The sequence below is a fragment of the Oryctolagus cuniculus genome, chromosome 18, assembly GCF_964237555.1.
Source record: "Oryctolagus cuniculus chromosome 18, mOryCun1.1, whole genome shotgun sequence".
In the NCBI taxonomy this organism is placed as follows: Eukaryota; Metazoa; Chordata; class Mammalia; order Lagomorpha; family Leporidae; genus Oryctolagus; species Oryctolagus cuniculus.
Genome location: NC_091449.1, coordinates 54,437,435 through 54,457,185, shown reverse-complemented (window position 1 = coordinate 54,457,185; position 19,751 = coordinate 54,437,435). Strand labels below are relative to the sequence as shown.

The 19,751-nt window shown below is 47.6% G+C and overlaps 1 protein-coding gene and 1 long non-coding RNA gene across 7 annotated transcripts in view; one reads left to right on the top strand and one right to left on the bottom strand.

Moving 5' to 3' along the window:
* Positions 1-19,751, top strand: part of LOC127491372 (uncharacterized) — a 162,487-nt gene that overhangs the window by 138,667 nt on the left and 4,069 nt on the right. The window lies entirely within an intron of this gene.
* ZFHX3 (zinc finger homeobox 3) overlaps positions 3,668-19,751 on the bottom strand; it is a 281,912-nt gene continuing 265,828 nt past the window's right edge. For all 5 annotated transcript variants that reach the window (XM_070062682.1, XM_070062683.1, XM_070062681.1 and 2 more), the window contains 2 exons: positions 13,351-18,792; positions 3,668-9,565 (listed from right to left, as the gene is read on the bottom strand). In XM_070062682.1, the coding sequence (XP_069918783.1) occupies positions 7,950-9,565; positions 13,351-18,792 (7,058 nt within the window). In that variant the 3' untranslated portion in view covers positions 3,668-7,949. The remainder of the gene's footprint in view (positions 9,566-13,350; positions 18,793-19,751) is intronic.

Sequence of the window (19,751 nt, the reverse complement as noted above, 5' to 3'; positions counted from 1 at the left end):
CAAGCACTTGGGCCATCCTCCACTGCACTCCTGGGCCACAGCAGAGAGCTGGCCTGGAAGAGGGGCAACCGGGGCAGAATCCGGCGCCCCGACCGGGACTAGAACCTGGTGTGCTGGCACCGCAGGTGGAGGATTAGCCTAGTGAGCCACGGCGCCGGCCCACAATTGCATTTCAGATACTATAGCTCTATATTTGTTTATCTACCTGCCTGGAATCAGGCATTGGGCAAATTGTCACCACTTACTCCATTCACTCTGTTCTGTGGCTCCATACATTTGAGCTAATCACTCTTCACAGAAGTCATGAGCAGAAATGCCAACTTTTGCAAATAAAAGCAAACTACAGTCCATTCTTCCTCATGACCAAATTAATCACTTCCAGGTTGATTGATGCAGTCCTGAAATCCAAACTGCCTTACTGTACTCCTGTACAACTCAAGAATCCAAACCTCCTCAAGGATCTCTACATCCTCTGAAGTACATGCAGCAGGTCAGCATCAGAAATGAACACAGCAGAAGCTTGATGGGACTTAGAAACTGCAGTTCTCAGACCCTCTGAGAACTAAAGTGAGAGTTAGAAAACAGTAGTTATGAGGGGCCTGCAGAAAAGTTAATACTGACAGTAATAGTAAGATCCAGCATTTAGCACTCACTATGTACCAGACAATGTGTCACATCCCTATGAAGCACTTTATAATGGTAATAAGTAACTCAATCAAGATCACAATAGTGGAGCCAGAAATTGAAGCCCATCAGTCTGACTCTGGAGCCCACACTCTGAACTTCTCTTCTCTGGCATCTCTCATGAAATAATACAGTGATGGTAAGGAGCATTGAACAAAGGCTAATAAACACATGGTTGGTTCCTCTCCCCCTCTCTTCACTGTCTTGAATTCTGGGGATGGATATCACCAACTTTGCCTACCATAGGCATTACAGAGGGTTCAAAAGACAGTAGCAATGTATAATAGGACTTAGGGAAGAGTAGTGTACTGAGGGTAGGAAGACAAGGAAGAGGGAGTATTTAACAGCTTTGAACTTTACAGGGAATAGCTACTGATGCCCTTCTCATTTGTTATCCAGCATAGTTGCTTCCTAGCACTCAATTCAAGGTCAAGTGATCTTGGCCCATGACTAAAAAAGTTGATCTCCCAAGTTTTCTTTCCCATGTTAATAAGGGACTCAAAAACGTAGATTAAATAGCCTGTTTGTCCATCTCTTCCATATATGGTAAGAAGTTAAGCAGTAGTAAATTAATAAAGGATCAAAACCAAATTTAATTTGGTTGCCTTTAACTTAAAAACTCAAGGAGACAGATTCAGAGGAACCAAGCATAACTATTGAAGACATCTTAGGAACATATGCCTCTAGTTTAAAAAATGCAGGAGCAAGGAAAGAGGGATGGAGGGGAGGAAAACACCCACCTTCATCATGGAGAATAATGGCCAACTGTCTCTATGTTAATGATCCTGAGAGCACTGACTTCTTAGAAAGTTTTACCAGAACCTTGGCTGGTCTACCTCCAGTAATAATGCACAGAGGTGAGCAAGCACAGCTGTCCTGCTGTAACTAAGACTGCAGGGCAGAGCATCAGGTGCAAACTTCTCATCCTTCAAGCTGACTCTTAAACTGCTTGCGCTCTTGTAACTCCAAGTCTCAACTTGTTAAAAGTGAGATTTGGGAGGTCATTAGTCTATAATGGGGGCCAGGGACTAGAGACATTTCTTTAAAGCAAAATTAGAAACAGGTACCCAACACATATCAACCATTTTAAGATGTTGCCATTTCACATTTTTCCAGAGAGAGGTGAGAACCTATTAATTCCAAAGAGCTTAATACCCACATGAGCATGATACTGAAGCCAGATTGCAAGAGTAAAATGCCTGTCCAGTAACAGAAAGATCTCAGGGCTCTTACCCAACCCCTCCTGATGTAAGTTAGGTGCAGTTCTCTGATACAAGCAGCTCAGCTATCACTGAGAATTTTGTCTTATTTTCTTGTTAAAAATTTAACTGTGGAAGAGTTTGAATGGTAGTCACCTTCTTCCAAAAAGCTGAAGCAGCAAAACCTCTCCACAAAACTAGTTCCATTTAAAAAGTCTCAATGCAATCTTGCCAGATCCTAAAATAATTGTAGCTCAGAAAGGCAGATGTGGCTTTGGGAGTGAACAATTTGTACCATACTGTACCTTTTCATGAGGTGGCATGAGGTCAGTGACACAGCTGTGGACCAATGAAGCATGATAAGATAGAAGCCATCAGCTTCTGCAGGAATACCAGAAGCAAGCCACAGTGCCTTCGGCAAGACCTGGGTGCCAAGAGGGACCGTGGCACTACTTGTTCGGCACAGAGGTTCAAGCATTGGCCAGGGAACCAGCTTTCGTCTCTGAGCACTTGTAATGCCTGTGCCATTTCTAGAATTCTTTGAAATTTTGAGTTAATAGGGTCAGAGATTCTTCTTTGATGCCTGCTGCAGGAACTAAAAAGGCTGGGTTAACAATGGCTGTCTCAGCCCATAGCAAAGGATTTTGTCGTTTAACTCTTGGGAAAAAATATCCCTGTTGACCAAGGGCAGATGATGCAGACCTTGCAAGGACACCGCCAGCCTGCAGTCCCATCCAAGTCCAGCTGCTGGAGTTTTATAAATTATTTATTAGCTGTGGCTATAAATTAGAGATGAACGGAAGGCCTTTGGGCCTGATCTTGGATGTATTCCTTATTAATGAATTTCAGGCATTTTCTGTGTTAAGGGACAATTTTTGATAAGAGGACTGAGTACTTCCTTGTATGCAGGAATTTACGAATGCTACTGCTGTTGTGCAGACTATTCCTGTGTCAAATTCTGCTCTAACAGGGGTTCTGAAAAGTCCTGTGCTGGGACAGGTCAGTGCGTTCAATCATCCATTTAATTCAGCATACCATTCATATCTTCCTGTCATATAGATCCAATTCCCTTTTCAGAGTGTTGAACTTACCTCTCTAGTGACTTTCAGCAAAACCTTGCATTGGTTTTGCCAGGTATCTAAAATTTTCCCATAAACATCTGAATTGAAAATCTGCACGGTGGGCATTGTGGTGCAGGGGATTATGCCCCGACCTGGGATGCCTGAGGTCCATGTTGGATGCATGGTGTGAGTCCTGGCTTTTCTGCTCTTCTGATCCAGCTCCCGGCTTATGTGCTAGGGAGGCAGCAGATGATGGCTCATGTGGTTGTGTTTCTGCCCTCCCCACTCCACCCTGCCATGGGAGACTTAGATGGAGTTTCTGATTTCTTGCTTTGACCTTGCCCAGTCCTGGCTGTTGAGGGGTATTTGGGGAATGGAGTAGCAAATAGAAAATCTGTTGTGCTACCTTTGAAATAAATAAATCTTTAAAAAAACAGAAACAAAAACCTAGGGGCTATTAGGGCATCGTGGGGTCAGATATTCTGTGAGATGTCAGACTTACTGCTCCCAATGAAAGAAATAAGTGCTGTCCAGGCTCAAACTTCAAAGGACCAGGGTATTTAGAAACACTACAGACCCTGTGTACATCCTTGTGTATCTTAGAACAAGTACTGCCTATACTACCGTAAGATACTGTTTAAATTTACACATTTCCAACCACTAACCTCCTCTGTCATTCACTGCACATGCATACACACAAAATCTGGTAACAGAGACAAGAACTTTTGCTCATATTTTTTTAATGTATCACAATGAGCAAGAAACATACTTGATGAAATATTTTCAAAGGAGTATATTCAATTACCATCTACAATCAACTTAACTATGACAACAAAGTTTTTGTGACAAATTTTTTTTTTCAGTTTGAAAGTTCCATGTGGTTCTGTTAGTCTCCATGTATTTTGGTACAGTTCAAGATCAGCATTGTTACAGTAACAAAAAAGCTAACAAGACTACATTATAGAAAAACACCAAGAACATCATTTTTGGTTTCACTTGCTCTATTTTTTTTGTTTTTCTTTTTTGTTTTGTTTTTTTGTTTTTTGTTTTTTTGTTTTTTTTTTTTTTTTGTACATTGCAAAGGCTGTTCATATACCTCTTCACCTCAGGGTCACGTTCATTTATGCTTTCTTTCCTACCCAAACTTGCCCCCCTCCCCCCTGAAGAAAGTAAACAAACAAACAAAAAAAACTAGTCAAAGCTTTGTTTCACAGTGGGCAGTATCTCAGCGCCAACAAACAGCCAACTCAATTTATGCTTCTATTTTAAATGTTTTAATTTAATTTATTTAAAAAAAATATATGTCCATGAACATCAAGTGCACTGGCTTGGGTCACTGCCTCTCTCTCCTGAAACTTTCCTGCCATGCCTGATAAACTCAGGTTTAAACACATGCCGTCTGTTTTACTTTATCTTCAATTGTGTAAAACTTTGGCCACATTCATCTATTTAAATAGCTTTTAATTAAAAAAAAAAAAAAAACCCTTCCTTGATGTACTAAACTCTTCCGTGTGTGTGCGTGTTTTACTTTTCTTAAGTTTCTTTTTGGAAGGATGGGTGAAATAACTCCGATTTGGTGGATCAGTTTGGTGCTGTGACAGAACCGTGTCCAGCACCAACCCACACTGTGGAATACTGGGGGGAAAAAAGCAACAATCAAAAAAATGAAGTAAAGTGGAGGTGAAGAACTAAGTTAAAAAGTGAGTTGAGAGATCCTGTTCAACTACCTACTGTATAGCAGACAGGAGTCAATTCCCCGAGTGAGATCAGTCTAAACCGTTGAGCCTTGTAGTAAACTCATGCTTTGTGAATGATACCAGTCAAAGCCAAGGTGGATGTCAGCCCACAATCTGACTAGCTCATATTTGACCTCTTATTTTTCAACATCTCTGGCTGCTTTGCTACTTCTGGGTTAGTGCTGAGAATTACATTTTTTTTTTTTTTTGAATGAACCTACAGGTAGACAGGACAATTGGAAAGTGTGCAACCCACTCCACGTTGAAACAGTCACCCTCTGGGGAACGCTAGTGGGTGGACACAAGCTTAGCCTATGTACCCAGCCACCTCATTGTTGCCAAACACACCCACGGTCAAGGCATGGCATAACAAAACACTGACAGTCACTCTGCCTCACAGAGGGAGGATGGCATAGTAGCTCAAAAACAAACAAAAACAACACAACACTGAAACCACTGGGAGGGGACGGCACAGTGACAAAGAAGAAACTTAACGCTGGGGTGAGGGGAAAGGAGAGGGATAGAAATTGCACTATTACCAAGCAATATCATTGTTTTTAAAAACAAAGTTTTCAGAGAAGACCTAGCAGAATGACAGGTAAAGCTAGTGTTAAACTGTTAACTGGTATCACAAAGAGAACCAAAAACAAAACAACTTTTTTTCTATATGATACAGACACAGAGTAACATACAACAGTTAAATGGCAAAAAATATATATATATTTCATAGAGTTACAAACAAGATAAAATAATGGAAAACAAAAAACTGTACAACTTTAAAATTTAAAAATGTTCATCTCAAACACAGGGAGAAAATACAAGAATTCTGGTTAAAAGCAAATAGCTTGTTAAAACCGTAAATGTTTTGCGTACTTGTTTTTGACACCTTATGCTACAACTCGATACTGGTATGAATAGTTAGATGGTATTCTTTAGTATTTCTACTTAAAAAAAATTAAAAAATTTGCACTGTGCATCAGCCTAGTTAGAAATATGTACAACAGTTCAGGATCTATTTCATTAAACTAAAAACAAATTCATAAAAATAAAATAGTCCCGGCTAAAAAAAGAAAAAAGAAAAAAAGAAATCCATTTTCAGATCTTGGAATGCTCCAGTCTTTTTGCAAAGTCGATGAGTGGCTTCAGCACTGGGGAAAGAAGCCGGAAAGGTGACCAATGGAACCTGTATTCACAGTCTTCAAAGTTCCCTTTGAAACCTAAGGAAGGAAGAGAATGGAGGGGAGAAGGGTTTCACACTTCCGGGGCAAGGGGGAATTGTTTCAGTTGACATTTGGCTATGAAAGTGAAACAGCAAAGCATCTATTTGTTTCCAAAATCTACGTTTTAGCAGCACGAAGTTTTCAAAGTTCAGACTGTTTTTTGTTTGTTTGTTTTTAAAGATGAGAAAGGGTGTCTGTGGTGTGGTGGTGTGTGTTCCAGGATATCAACATAAACACGAGTGCCTCGCATGTGCGGCTCCTTTTCGCTTTCTGCCCATTGCTATCTGCTTCGTTGTTGGCTGTGCTCTGGATCACTCGCCGCTCCGACTGCCTAACACAAGGACAAAACTTGGAAGTAAAAAATGTGTCTTTTGGTATGTGGAATTGTCATTAATAGCTGCCTCTCTGCTTGCAGAGGAGGCACACAACAACCTGGGAATCTTCTGTTTTACTCTTTGTTTTATCAAACTAAGTCTTGTTTAAATCAGAAACAAATTCTCAAGTAACAAGAACCCTTTCCCTTTTTCCTGCATCAGCAGCGAAAGGGTGTGTCTTTGGATTTTATTTAAAGCATGAAATTTCTTTTTCTGAGAGAGCAAAGAAAAACACAAAACAAAAACCAAACCCCTAACCAAAAACTTTTTTAGAAAAGTACATGGCCCAATTACACAAAATGAAACAAATGCTCTAGCTTGCCGTTCTTAGGAAAAGAATACTTGAAGTGTCTACCAAACAGAGGAAAAGAAGGGACACAGAGAAAGGCCAAAGGAAGGATAAATAAAAGTAAACACACAAGGCCAACAGACATAGGTAACTAGAAGTATGCCTTTAAAAAGTTTCAACTCCCCAACCAAAAATAATCTTGTGAGGATCCTATTGACCCCTAGAATCCTTTGAAATTCTTTTTTTAGTTTTATAAAATAATTTTGCAGCTACCCTCTAAGAAATGAAGGCAGCTACCAAAAGGGGAGATTATAGGATGGGAGGTGGGAAAAGGAAAGAGAGGGGAATTAAGGGAGAAAAGCTTAGGCGAATCAATGGATTGCAATCTATCTGCTAGGAATGAACAAGACAACATCAAATGAGGAGCTGTCAGCTGGACCATACAAAAAGCTAAATGTACACAAAAGGTTTTTTTTTTTTCCTTTTAAATCTACCATACTGCTTCAGTTCATTTCCAATGCAACAATCTACTCAACATCAAAAATGGTCATATCTATCATAAATACAGAAAGTCAGTTTTTAAAACTTACTTTTTTTAAGCTACAAGTCCTCAACACTCTTTGTGTGTGTGGGTTATTTCTTCTGAAAGTGGGAGTGCTTAACTTTTCCCCTTGAAACTGGCTTCAGCAGAAAAGCTATCCTTTAAAATCCCCAGAAAGCTAAAGCAGTTCACATTGTTTTTCTCAAATACTTTCTGCCCATTTTTAAATTAACAAGAAAAATTTTTCTGGAACCAAAAAAAAAAAAAAAAGGAACTGAAAAAAAAATACAAAACAATGATTCTGGAAACAGAACAAAGTGTGAGCGATTGACCTGAGAATAAAAAGACATTACATTTCTTTTTTTCTTTTAGCAAGCCATTGGTATCTGAATGCTAAGATAGCAAGAAGTTTAAAACTGTAACCAGGTGGACTGCTTTCCCATACAGTGCGTGCCGGACTCCTCTGTGCTATCGACGTGGGCATTTATTGAAAGGGGGCGAATATACAAGGGGTTTAAGCTCCAAAGACATTAGGGAGGCCCTGCGGACTTCCTTTCCCAGACCAATAGTACCTTCAAAAGGACACAATGTAACAGGGTTAGGGTTTTTTTTTTTTTAAATATTAAAAGAAAAGAATGTAAAATCACCGGCATAGATAGGTATATGGGAAAACAACCCACGCTTTTTCTTTTTTTTTCCTTTTTTTATTTTTATTTTTGTTTTTTTTGTGTTTTTTGTGTTTTTTTTTTGGTTAGAAGCTTTGGAATTGCAGTTAGTCTATTTTTGAAATTGGTTTGTTATTAATTTTTTTATTTAAATTCATTTGTATTGTTCATCTTCAAAGCTTACAATCTGAAGGTGTCCGTTCCTACACTGGTCAGACCACTGTCCTTGGGGCAGCTGGGGTCTTTGGGACCCTCCACCGGGCTCGCCGGTCCGTCGGACTTTTGGCTGAGATCCGTGTCAGACTCCTCCGAATAGTCGTCTGTTGGCATCGAGGGCTGAACCCCTGAGGTGCTGCATGAACTTGAGGTAACCGTTGAAGATGAGGAGAGAGGAGGAAAAGAAGGGGGCTTCGCGGCCGAAGCCCGGGAGACCACTTGCGGCCAAGACTTCCTGGAGGCGTGGGGGGAAGCGGACGAGGAGGACGAGGAGGGGGCGGCGGCCGACGGGGGAGGGGGGCTGTCGTTTGAGTGAGCGGCAGACTGCGAGGTAGATGCGGTGCTAGGATCGGGGAAGCAGGCAGAGTGAGGTAATAAACTAGGGTGCTCTTTGGCGTTTCTTGCTGCTCTCGTGATTGTTCTGTGTTTGTGCAAGGCCGACTCGAGATGTTGACTCAGAGCTTCCTCCCCACAGAGCGCGCTCTCGCACGCCAGGCAGTGGTACGAGCCGCCCCCGCCGCCGCCGCCGCCGCCGCCGCCGCCTGTGGGCACGTGGAGCACCATCTCTTGCAGGTTCGCCACAGACTGGCCGAAGAAGCAGAGGGACTGCAGGTGGCTCCTCGCCGCCTCCTCGTCGCCGAAGCCCGCCTGGCACTTGCGGCAGACCAACTTGTACTGCACCTTTGGAACAATGAAGGGGTCAGAGAGGGAGTCCGCACTTTTGCTTTCTGCTTCTGGCTCTTCGGGGGGTTTCGGCAGGAGGGGGGACACCTCACGGGGGGCGTTTTTCTGCTCTTCTGGTTTGGGGGATTCTTTGGCAGGGTCTTTGTCTGGGGAAGCAGCCCCCTGGGGGACTGGGGTTTGGCTTGCTTTGGGCTGCTGCTGCTGCTGCTGCTGCACTTTCTGCTGCTGCTGGATGGCCTCCTGCAGACTCTGCTGGTATTGCTGGTACTGCTGCAGTAGGGAGCCGGGGGACAGCCCCATCAGGGCCTGCGACAGCGCAGGGCTGTAGGGGAACAGGCCTTCCATGCCGTACATAGGCTGCAGGTACCCGCTCTGCAGGGCGCCAGGGATCTGGGGGGCATAGTAAGGAGAAAAGCCTGGTACAAAGTAAGGAAGGAACTGGCTTGTGAGCAACGCTGTGGGGTCTGAAGTCAAGGCTGCCTGCAGGGCCTGCAGCTGAGCAGGGTCCACTGCGTACTCCATGGTGGGCAGCGGGGCTGAAACTGTGGCCGCTGCGGCGGGGGCCTCTCCTTTCTCCTTCTTGGGGACAGGCGGAGGCTCCCCTTTCCCTTTGTGTGCCTTCTCCTTTGCTTTCTCACTGTCTTTGTCCTTGCGCGGCTGCGGCTGGAGCGTGGGTGGTGGCTGCACTGCTGGAGGCGGGGGAGGCTGCTGGACTTGGGGCTGCTGCTGCTGCTGGGGGTGTTGCTGAGGGGCCATCGCCATGGTGGCTTGTGCTGGGGTTGGGGAGCTCAGCGATGCTGAGGACGGTTTATTTGGTAATCCAGATGTGGGGAGTCCAGGGGAAGGAACTGTTGTGCTGGGCAGAACCATCAGGTTCGGTTTAGGAGACGTTAAAGCTGAAAGGAACGAGACAGAGAAATCACGTCAGTCCGGGAGGTAAGACTGAAGCCCACGGTGCTTCACCTGTGTCACTGACACCGAGCCTAAATGTGAAGATTTCAGCCTGAAGGACCCTCTCATACAGTTTGCACAAAACTAGACCAGCAGGCTCAATGTTGGCTAGCCTTGGGTCAGCTCCTCCACTTCCCCTTTCAGCTAAACAACTTCGTGCCTAACCTGCCACATCCACTAGTTCAGGTCTTCTCTGCCACACACTGCCAGCTACCATTCACTCTGCCCAACTCAATTCATCTGTAAAACTAGCTGTTTACAGCTGGGACTCATTTGAAACCAAGGCCTTCATCAAAGCGCCATAGAAAAAGTAGAGCCACGAGGCCCCACCAGAAGTCGTCTGGAGAGCAGAGGCAACCGGAGACAGGGCTAAAGCAAGGAACCTGGCAAGGCCCCAAGGCCCCACAGACAACTGAAACAGCCCCTACACATTGTCCTCCTCTGTGCTGCTGTCGCTGAATGGGAGAGTGTGGAGGAAGGGCCTGGGGAGCCGTAAAAGCAGCCCATTCAGGGGAAGCTGCTCCAGTGCCTTGGCCCAGCACATCCGCTTCAGCGAGTCTGGTGAAGGATGCAACCGTAGAGGAACAGACTCCTGAAGTCGGCTGGAGAAATGAGCAGCCTCCTCCTGCCCCTGACGGCTGCAGAGGCTCCAGAGATTATCTGGCAGGGGAGAGAAAAGCAGCGTACAAAGTGGAACAGCTCAAGGTGCTGACATATCAGTCCTTAAGGCAGCATAACCTCCTCTGGGCACTGCTGCTTATGGGTGTGCAGATCCGTGACTGCGTCACCAGACCCATATGCTATCATAGTCGGCCCAATCCAGCACTACCGGCAGAGCCTTCACCCACCCCACAGCCTCACTTGTCCCCTGGTGGGTGCCTTCTGACGTTACGCCAAACTTCGTGGCAGGGAAGGACAGCAGACAAAGTGTGCTGAATGACTACATGCCACCAAAGAGAGAGGAGCTGGGAAGACCTCCCGAGCAACATCCCTCAGCACACTTCTGTGTTCACCACATTCGAGGAATCAGCACTCATCCCTTCCTTTCAGAGGACACTGAAATGTCAACTCAGAAAGATCTTCCAGCCCCCTGCAGCGTTTCACGTGAACCATGCTACCATGAAACGGGGTAGGGGTTTCACAGCACGACACTGTCCTTGAGAGGCAGGCCCAGACCTAGTGCGACTGCAGTGGTGCAGTGTTCACTGGTCCATCAAACCCTCTTACACTGCAGACAGGAGGAACAAGGTTGCTTCAAGCTGCCACTGCCAGCCAAGCACCCGTTAACACTGGGTGGTCAAGAAGGGTAGTGTCCCCCGGCATCAGTGATTGCTCTCCCGCAGCAGCTGAGAGACCACTGGGATTAGGTTATCAGAGGAGACGTGAGGGACTCGACTCTAAAACTGAAGAAAAGCTAGTCTGTTAAACAGGCAAGGCAGGGTGTGCAGCACGAATTAGAAACTTGGGACCTGGCTCTCTCTCGCTTTCTCTACCTGTAGGTAATGGGCCTGCTCCAAGTGATCAGTGGAGCAAGGAAGGAATGGCTAGAGGGTTCTTTTCCCCATAGCTTCAGGCTGGCTTTTAGGAGAAAGATGAGGACCAAAATGCTTTAGATGGCTGTGTGTACCTCCATCCGAGATTTTATTTACCAGGCTCTGCACCAAGCATAGTAGGTACAGTAGCTAAATAACCACATAGTAGACCCCACAGACCCTGTGTGGATTATGGCTGACAGACATGAGATGGGTGACCTTGTCTAGGCAACCTCTTAGAACCTCGGTTTGGACAACAGATGGCTGTTCAAATCACAGAGACAGACCTTAGCATTAGGCCTGACCAGTGCTTAATGAACACTACTTACTTCCCTCCCATCCCAGATGCAGTGCTCTGGAGAGGTGCAGTACAGCCAGGTCAGATGGTAACTGGGGCACCTCTGTCTGCCTCGAGTAAGTAGAAGCATATCTTTCTTTCTTCAGTCCACTCTATGTGGTCAGAACCTGAGCAGCACTAAACATATACCTGTTGACTGACTGGCTCATATTGGGTGTTGTGGAAGGAGCACATAGCACTGGGAGCCCGGAGGCCTGGGCGGGAGCTCTGGCTCCTACCCTAGCTTGCTGAATGGTCTTGACCTCTCTGGGCCTCAGTTTTCTCATCTGTAAAACAAGGGGAATAGATCAGACATCCTGATTCTCTTTGGTCTACAGTATTATGACTGATGGTGGGCATTCCCAAGCCCCTCTGCCAAGGTCCTGAGCTCCAAGGATACCTCGGTGCCCTGGCCACTTCCCATAGCCTCTCTCTGGGCTTACGTCCAGCTGGCTTTCACATCACTCTGTGCCTTTACTTGCCAAGACATTTAAGCAACAACTTCTAGGTTTTCATGCTTTCTCTTCCTGTTCTCTTTGGGTAATACACAGGACCAGGATGCAGTAGCCTCATGTTCTCTTAAACATTGCCAAAATCATAAAACTTGACATTAAGTCATCAAGAAACTAGGGCTGCTCTGACAAACAGCAGAGGTGCTTCCACTGCTGAGCACATGGACGTCTTTGAAGGCAAGGAGACACCAAAGGTGCTTTTGGTGCACATGTGCTGGTCAGTGCTGGCTGTTGTAAGCCTCACAGGACCCTGGATGTGAAAGCTCAATCTAGGAAAGACAGTTCAATCCCAATTAGATGGGTGAGGACAGGGTAAGAGAAACAAGAACAGCAAACTCCCTATTAAGTGAGAATATAAGAGTATTAAATACTCATGATTCTAAATGGGTGTGAGGAGGAAAGCAAGATGAGCAAAAGGACATGGGGACGGAGGACCCCTAAAAGGAGCCTTAGTATTTCTGTCTGGGGGACCTACAGAGACATGCAGAACTAGGAAGCACACTACCCAGTACACAATTTCTGGCAAGTGCACCTGAGTTGAAAGGCAGTCCCCTTAGAGACTGATCTGGCCACTGTTTTAAGAGACCCCCAGGAGTAACTCCTGCCACAGCAGTTCTCTGAAGAAAGCTGAGGCCTTGGACCAGTTTGCACAGTGTATGATCTAGAATTAGAACAATCTGGTGTCTTTTTTAAAGGTTGACTTACTTGGCAAAGTGAAAGATGAGGAGACAGAGAGAGAGAGAGAGATCTGTCTGCTGGTTTACTCCCCAAATGGTCACTGTGGCTGGGCCTGGGCCTGGCCAAAGCCAACAGCCCAGAACTCTGTCCACGTCTTCCATGTGGGTGACAGGACCCCAACTTGGGCCATCTTCCGCTGCTTTCCCAGGCACATTAGCAAGGAACTGGATAGGAAGTGGAACAGCTGGGACTTGAACAAGCATCCATTTGGTATCTTCTATTTGCAACAGCTACCTAATTGGGATTGGCATTTCCACAAGGACTGAATGAAGGTCTATGATAGAAATCTCTTTCTTGAAAATTTTCCAGCAATTAATATGCCAAGACCTTCAGGTTCCTGCTTATAGCATACACCCTGGTTTTGCTACTCAATATTAAGGCATGAGTCATTTTGGAGGTGACCGTTAGAACCATGAGGTCCCATCCTGAACTAACTAAGAGCCACGTATGCTGGCACTGGGGAGATGCAACAGAAGGAAACTTAAGTCTTGGTGCTCATCAAGAACTAGAAAGGGAAGCTTCCCACCTGCACAGCAGCTCAGTTGGGGTGCCAGGCCCCTACCTCGACGCTGAGTCTCATACTGAGGAGGATCACCTTGAGCAGAACTCACCTGTGTTGGATGGAGTAAAGCCTGGCAAGGAGGGGCTGTTGAGGCCCGGGAGCAGCACAGGAGGAATGCCCTGGAGCGCCGGGTATGCCGTGGGAAGGTTAAGAGCTTGAAGGGGAGCATTGTCAAACATCCCTTGCTGCTGAGCTGCCAGTCCAAGGACCTCATTGGCCTTCTTAATCCGGTCCAACTCTTGTTGAGCCATCAACTGCCGTACAGTGGCTGGGTCAAAGTATTCTTTCTCCTTGTCCAACTGACTTCCGATGGTGTCTTTAACTTTGGAGATATGCTGTTGGGAAAAGATATGGTCACGTACAGACAGCCGAGCGCTGTACTTGATGCCACACAAAGTGCACTCTGTTTTGGGTCCCTCGTAACTTGTTTGGTTTATACCAAAATGCTTGGCCATGCTTAACTTGGACTTCTTTTCTTTCGCCCGGGCATTCTGGAACCAGACCTGAACAACTCTCTTTGGCAGTCCAATGTCATTGCCCAGGACCTCACACTCGAGCATAGTGGGTGTCCTGTAGTCATTAAAGCATGACTTGAGGACCTTAAGCTGTAGGTTGGTCATCTGAGTGCGAAAACGTTTCTGCCCAGGCCGATCCCCGCTGTCACCAGATTTGCCCGCAGACCCGCTCGCTCCAGGACTTGGGGAGCAGGGGTCTGCAAGGCTTGAGGTTTCACTGTAGTCCACTGTACCTTCATTGTCATATTCCTTGCTATAAAAGCTTGGGGCTGGGCTGACCAGACCAGACGACAACCGATCTTCGTATTCAGACATTGCCATCATGGCTGCTTTGGTCAATCCTTCATTGGGCGCAGAGGAGGATTTGGCTTCAGTTGCTATTCCCGTTGCGCTGTCGTTGTCGGCATTGCCCTCGTCTCCTGTCGTGGTGTCTGTGATTGCCGTGTTGACAGAGGAACAGTCGTCGTTGTCCAGCTTGGTTTGGTCAAAGTTCAGATTCACTGAGGACATGGAGGGGCTTTCAAAGTCTTCGATCCCCTCCACCTTGATGGAGGAAGGGCTAAGGAGAGTTCTGGGAGACAACTCCATGGTTTTACTCACAGGTGAGAGGGGGACACCCTGACCGTCACTACTGTTTGGGGGTAGGTGGGGAAAGCTAGTTCCATCAAAAATATCTCCTTTCATCTGGAGTCCCCCATCACAGTCTAAGAGCATCGCAGACAGAGTTAGGTTGTAGCCAGCTCTCTTAGCCTCGTGCCAGTGACGGGACCGGATATGAGCCTCGAGGGCAGTCTTGGCCTTGAACAGTGCTCTGCAAAAAGGGCATCTCCTGTGGGCCTGTGCTGGGCCCACAGCCCGGAACTGTCCTTTCCTTTCTCGAGCCCGGGTATTCTGAAACCAGACTTGGACCACACGTTTCTTCAAGCCCACTTCATGCGCGATGTGATCCAACATCTTTCGAGTTGGATTGGAGTCCAGCAGGTACTTCTGGTAGAGAATTTCCAGCTGTTCGGGTGTGATCGTTGTCCTGAGGCGCTTGTCTCTCTGAGGCTCCTCTCCTCCTGTCCCACTGTCATTTTCACCGGGGCTCGCACTGGCCTTTTCCTCCAGCTTCCTCTTCAGTGTGTTCATCGTGGAGGTGGGAGTTGAAGGAGAAGTGGCGGAGCTCGCTGGAATCTGAGGTATGGCCCCAGAGAGCAGCTGGCTGGCCAGGAGGGGGTTACTGGGATCAAACAGCATGAACGGCATGTCCAGCGACCTGTCCAGAAACTGGGGGTGAATGAACTGGTTCTGTGCACTCAGGAAGTGAAGCTGCTGATGCTCCTGCCAGTGCTCAAAGGATGGAAAGGCCAGTTTGCACTGGTCACACTGGTAGGGGATTAGCTGAGGAGGTAGGTTTGCCAGCTGTTGAGGAGTTGACGTGTGGAGGGGTTTGAGGGGCAGGTGGGAGAGCTGGGACGGGCTGGGACTCGACTGGGGTAAGGGACACTGGGGAGGGGGTGCTTGTGGAGGAGGCTGGGGTAAGGCAGGGGGGGAGGCCAACTGCGGGAGCTTTTGCTGGGGCAGGTTGGTCTTCGGCTCAGGCTGCTCTTGCGGCGGCAGCTCTGCCTTTGGTTGTCCTTGCTTTTCTTGGGTTTGGTTTGGCTGCGCACTGGGTGGTTCAGCCTGCTTTGGTTTCTCATCGCTCGCCTCTGCTTTTGAATTGATGGAGGCCAGTTCGTCAGCCTCGGCTGAGAGCTGCAGGAAAGCAGAGGGTGCCGTATTGGTGGAGGGTGCCGGGGCGCTGTAAGCCTGCGAGGGCATGGGGGTGCTGCAGGAGGAGCTGGTGGGCGTCAGGATTTCCATGGCATCCATGGAATCTTCATTTTGGCTATCATCCTGCCCCTCCTCATCCTCGTCCTTGTAGCACAGCTTCTTCTGGTGCTTGATGAGATCAAAGATACGCTGAAACACCAGGCTACATTTTTTGCACTGGTAGTTCAAGTTGCTCGTTCGAATGTATCTATCGTTCGTAAGCTCACGGCGCTCTCCGTCTTTGCCCTCTCCTTGGTTCTCGTAATTTTTGCGGGCCTTCTGTCGGGCATTCTGAAACCACACCACTATGACTCGAGTTGGAAGGTTCAGTAAATTCGAGAGTTGCTCAAATTCATCGTCCTTTGGGTAAGCATTGGCATCAAAGAAATCCTGGAGGACTCTCAGCTGGTAGTCAGTAAACCTTGTTCTTGAGGACCTCTTGCTTCCCCAGTACTCCTGCTTCTGAGGCTCCGGCGAAGGGGGCCGGGAGTCTATCTTGAGCTCCTCCAGGCTGGTGATGGGAGGGTTGCTGAAGTTGTACGGGGAGTCCTTGTTACGCTGCCGCTCCTTGAAGAGAGTGTTCCTGAACCAGTGCTTGATCACTTTCTGGGGCAAGCCGGACTTATCCGCCATCTCTTTGATCTGCTCCTCGCTGGGAGAGTTGTTAATGTCAAAATATTGCCGCAGAACCCGGAGCTGGTCATCTGTGATCCTGGTGCGGGGCCTCTTGTTCTGCTGTTGGAGCAGGGTGGGATTGAGCTGATGCTGGTACAGCTGTGCCAGGTCTGCAGGCAGAGGCTCCACAGGCCCGAGCTGAGGGGGCAGCTGCGCCGGCAGAGTCTGCAGGGGCATCGTCTGCATCATCAGTGGCGAGAAGATGGGCAGCTCCATTGGCATGGAGAGCTGGGTGAGTGGCACAGAAGGCTGGGCTGGGGCAATGGTAGGCGAAGTGATGGGCGGGGCCGACACGGGGATGGCTGGCGTGGTGGCTGGCTGAGGAGGCGCCGCGGGGAGAGGGGGCGGAGGGGGCGGCGGTGGAGGGGGTGGCGGCTCTGGGGTCTGGGGCCTCAGGGGATACAGTTTATCATAGTGCTCTCTGTACTGTTTAGCAAACCTCTCAAGCTGTTTGAAGGGAAAGTAATTTTGATGAACATGCTCTTGATGACTCTTTAGAATCAAGATGTTGGAAAACAGCTTGCCACAAGAGTCGCACTCGAGCTTCTCCAAGTTCTCTCCCTGCTCTGTCTTCCCATTCTTCTTCTGCGCCTTCTGCTTGTTCTCATTGTACTGAATGACCAGCTCAAAGCCGAAGTTCTCCAGCAAGGCCTTGGTGGCGTTCCCTCTGGCATCGGAGGCGATGCGTGGAGGCAGCATGGAAGGCTCAGAACTGGCCCCCGGTGCCAACTCTTTCTTCTCTTTGGGCTTCAAGGCATCTGGCAGCGACTCCCTTGCTCCCCCATTGCCCTCTGCTCCCTCAGCACCGTCCCTCTCTTTCTGGCATTCTTTCTCCTTTTCTTTGATGACCAATTTATTTTTCTTTTCGGGATGCTGGCTTGGCTGGAGGAGGGCAGAGTGACTCTGGGACAGAGAGAGTTGGCTTTGCTGCTGCTGCTGCTGCTGCTGCTGCTGCAGGATCGGCTGGTGGCTCTGCTGTGGGACCTGAACCTGAGCCTTCAGATCTTCCAGCAGGCCAGGACTGGTGCCTGTCAACGTCAGCGCCCCGCTGGTCACTGGCAGGCTCACCTCGGGGTTGAGCTGGAACTCAGCACTGGGGATGTAGAAAGGGAAGAGCAGGTGCTGCTGCTGCTGCAGCTGCAGCAAAGTCTCGGTAGTCATGGGGAAATGAGGAAGGAGGGTGGGGTTGAACAGCTGAGACTGGATGAGCGCAGCCTGCTGCTGCAGCTCCTGCTGCAGGTGAGCTTGAACTTGGGCCTGGGCCTGGGCCAGGGTCTGTGCTTGCTGCTGCTGCTGCTGCTGCTGCTGCCTGGATGCGATCATATCTGCCAGCTTCTTCCGATTGGCCTCCTTGGGCTCTGAAGGCGCAGTGAGGCTGGCCCCGCTGGGATTCCCCAGGGGCGGCATCCCTACACTTTCAGGGGGCACTTGGCTCAGTAAATTGGAACTCGGAGTGATGCCAGTGCTGATTGGATTGGTGGTGGTAAAGGTGTTACTGCTGCTGGTGCTCACGGGACTGGGTGTGGAGGAGCTCAGGGAGACACCACTGCTGTTCCCAGTCCCGTTGCTGCCGCCACTTGCAGCCTCCAGCTTGGCTGCCCGGGCCTTGGTTTGATGCAGCACAGACCTCATGTGGATCTCCAGAGTGGAACTCTGGCTATAGGCCACATTACAAGTGTTACACTTAAAAGGTTTGTTGTCTGGGCTGCTAGTGGGTTCTGGCTGACCTGTTGCTGATTCTTGAAGAGCTCTCTTTAACTTATGTAGATGGGAGACAGAATTGTAGTGCACTAGCAGGATATTCTTTTGAGTGAAAGATTCCTTGCAGACAGTACACTTGTAAGGGCGAGAAGGGTCTAGAAACTTCTCCATGGTGAAATTGGGGCCTTTTCTGAAAGGTAGTGCTCTCTTTGGCTCTGAGCCTGAGTCTTCTTGGACCGACCCAGAGTCACTGCCTGTCGGACTCTGTTTCTCTTCCAAGTCACTCTCTTCTTCTTTATCTTCCTCGACAATGATGGTGTGGTCCTCCGCCAGGCTGGGGTCTCCCATTGCTAGGAGGTCCCCATTAGCCAGAAGGCCACCATAAAGCTGCTGTATGTCAGCCTCGCTCAACTCCAGATGGCTCGTCTCAAGGTGCTTTTTCAGAGCCTGGAAAGTTCGGAAACTGCGCTGGCAAAGGCAACACATGGTGGCGGCTCTGATCACGTGGTACTGAGAATGGAGTTGCAACTTTTCGATGGTCTTGAAAGCCAGGCTGCACTGATTACAGCGATACTTGTACACATGACGATCTGACACAGGCAGCTGAGGCCTCTTGGCGTGCACCTCATTGAAATGCGTCTGAAGGGCGGCGGAAGTTTTGAAAACCTGGTTGCATCCCTTCTTCCAGCACAGGAAGCCTGAGTCTTCTCTCACAGAGCTGGGGTCAGCAGGAGAGGGTTTCAGATCTCCACTGTGCTCTGAGCTCGCAGATGGCACGTTGTTCTTTCCCAGATCCTCTGAGGTTTCTGTAAAAACAACATCAAGCCCACAGGTAAAGGCCGTTTTGTTTCAGGGATGGCACCCAGGCCCAGTGAATGCAGAATCTGATGATGGGCAACGTACCCCAACCTGAATGACGGAATCTCTGTCTGGAGCCTCCTCCCTTCATTTTTGTCCCTAAAGTGTATGGAAAATAGACTTAAATGATGAGTTTACTTTGGTGCAGAAATAGTTTGAAATCCGTATGTAGTTTTTTAATAATATGTATTATTCATAGTCTTTTAAGCCCTCTCATATACATGGATTTCAAAAATTGCTTTGCACCAAAATCAACATATCTTTTAACTCTTATTTTCCACAAACTTGTTGAAGTATCTCTGTACACAGTATCAACAGGGTGTACAGGAAGAGATGGGAAAAAATACCAAGTTCCAATTCGTAATAGGCCTGTGTTGCATCACAGATCTATTTTTATTGCTTGATTCAGAATCCTCAGTTTCTCAAGTTGAAGGTTTCTGATTTTACACGAGATCCCCCCTTTTTTTTTTGTTTGAACTTTTATGTAGTAACAATTTATAACAGTGAATTAGTGAGTCACAGAATATGTGAATTAATGCTGTCTTCAGTTGTGGGGAAGTTACAAGAACTGTCCACTGTAACGTAAGAAATTCTGGAATGTTGATTTGTTGTTATAATGGGAATTTCAATTCTCATCTATATTCAATAAGCAAAGATCATTCAATTATCAGGGTTTTTTCTACAATGAACTCATCACACCTATAAATACCCTGACTTACAGCCAGGATATCTGTCCACTGCCCAATATGGAGCAATCGTAAGAGGAGCGGCTGGGCAGTAGTGAGGCTGAACTCTTCCTAACTTAAATCTTAGGTGCTTTTAATGGGTGGAAGACGTAGCCTCACAGAGATCTAGTGACCTATCTGGCAACTGCTCTGTGGCCCCAGCAATTTGTACTTTGTGTCTT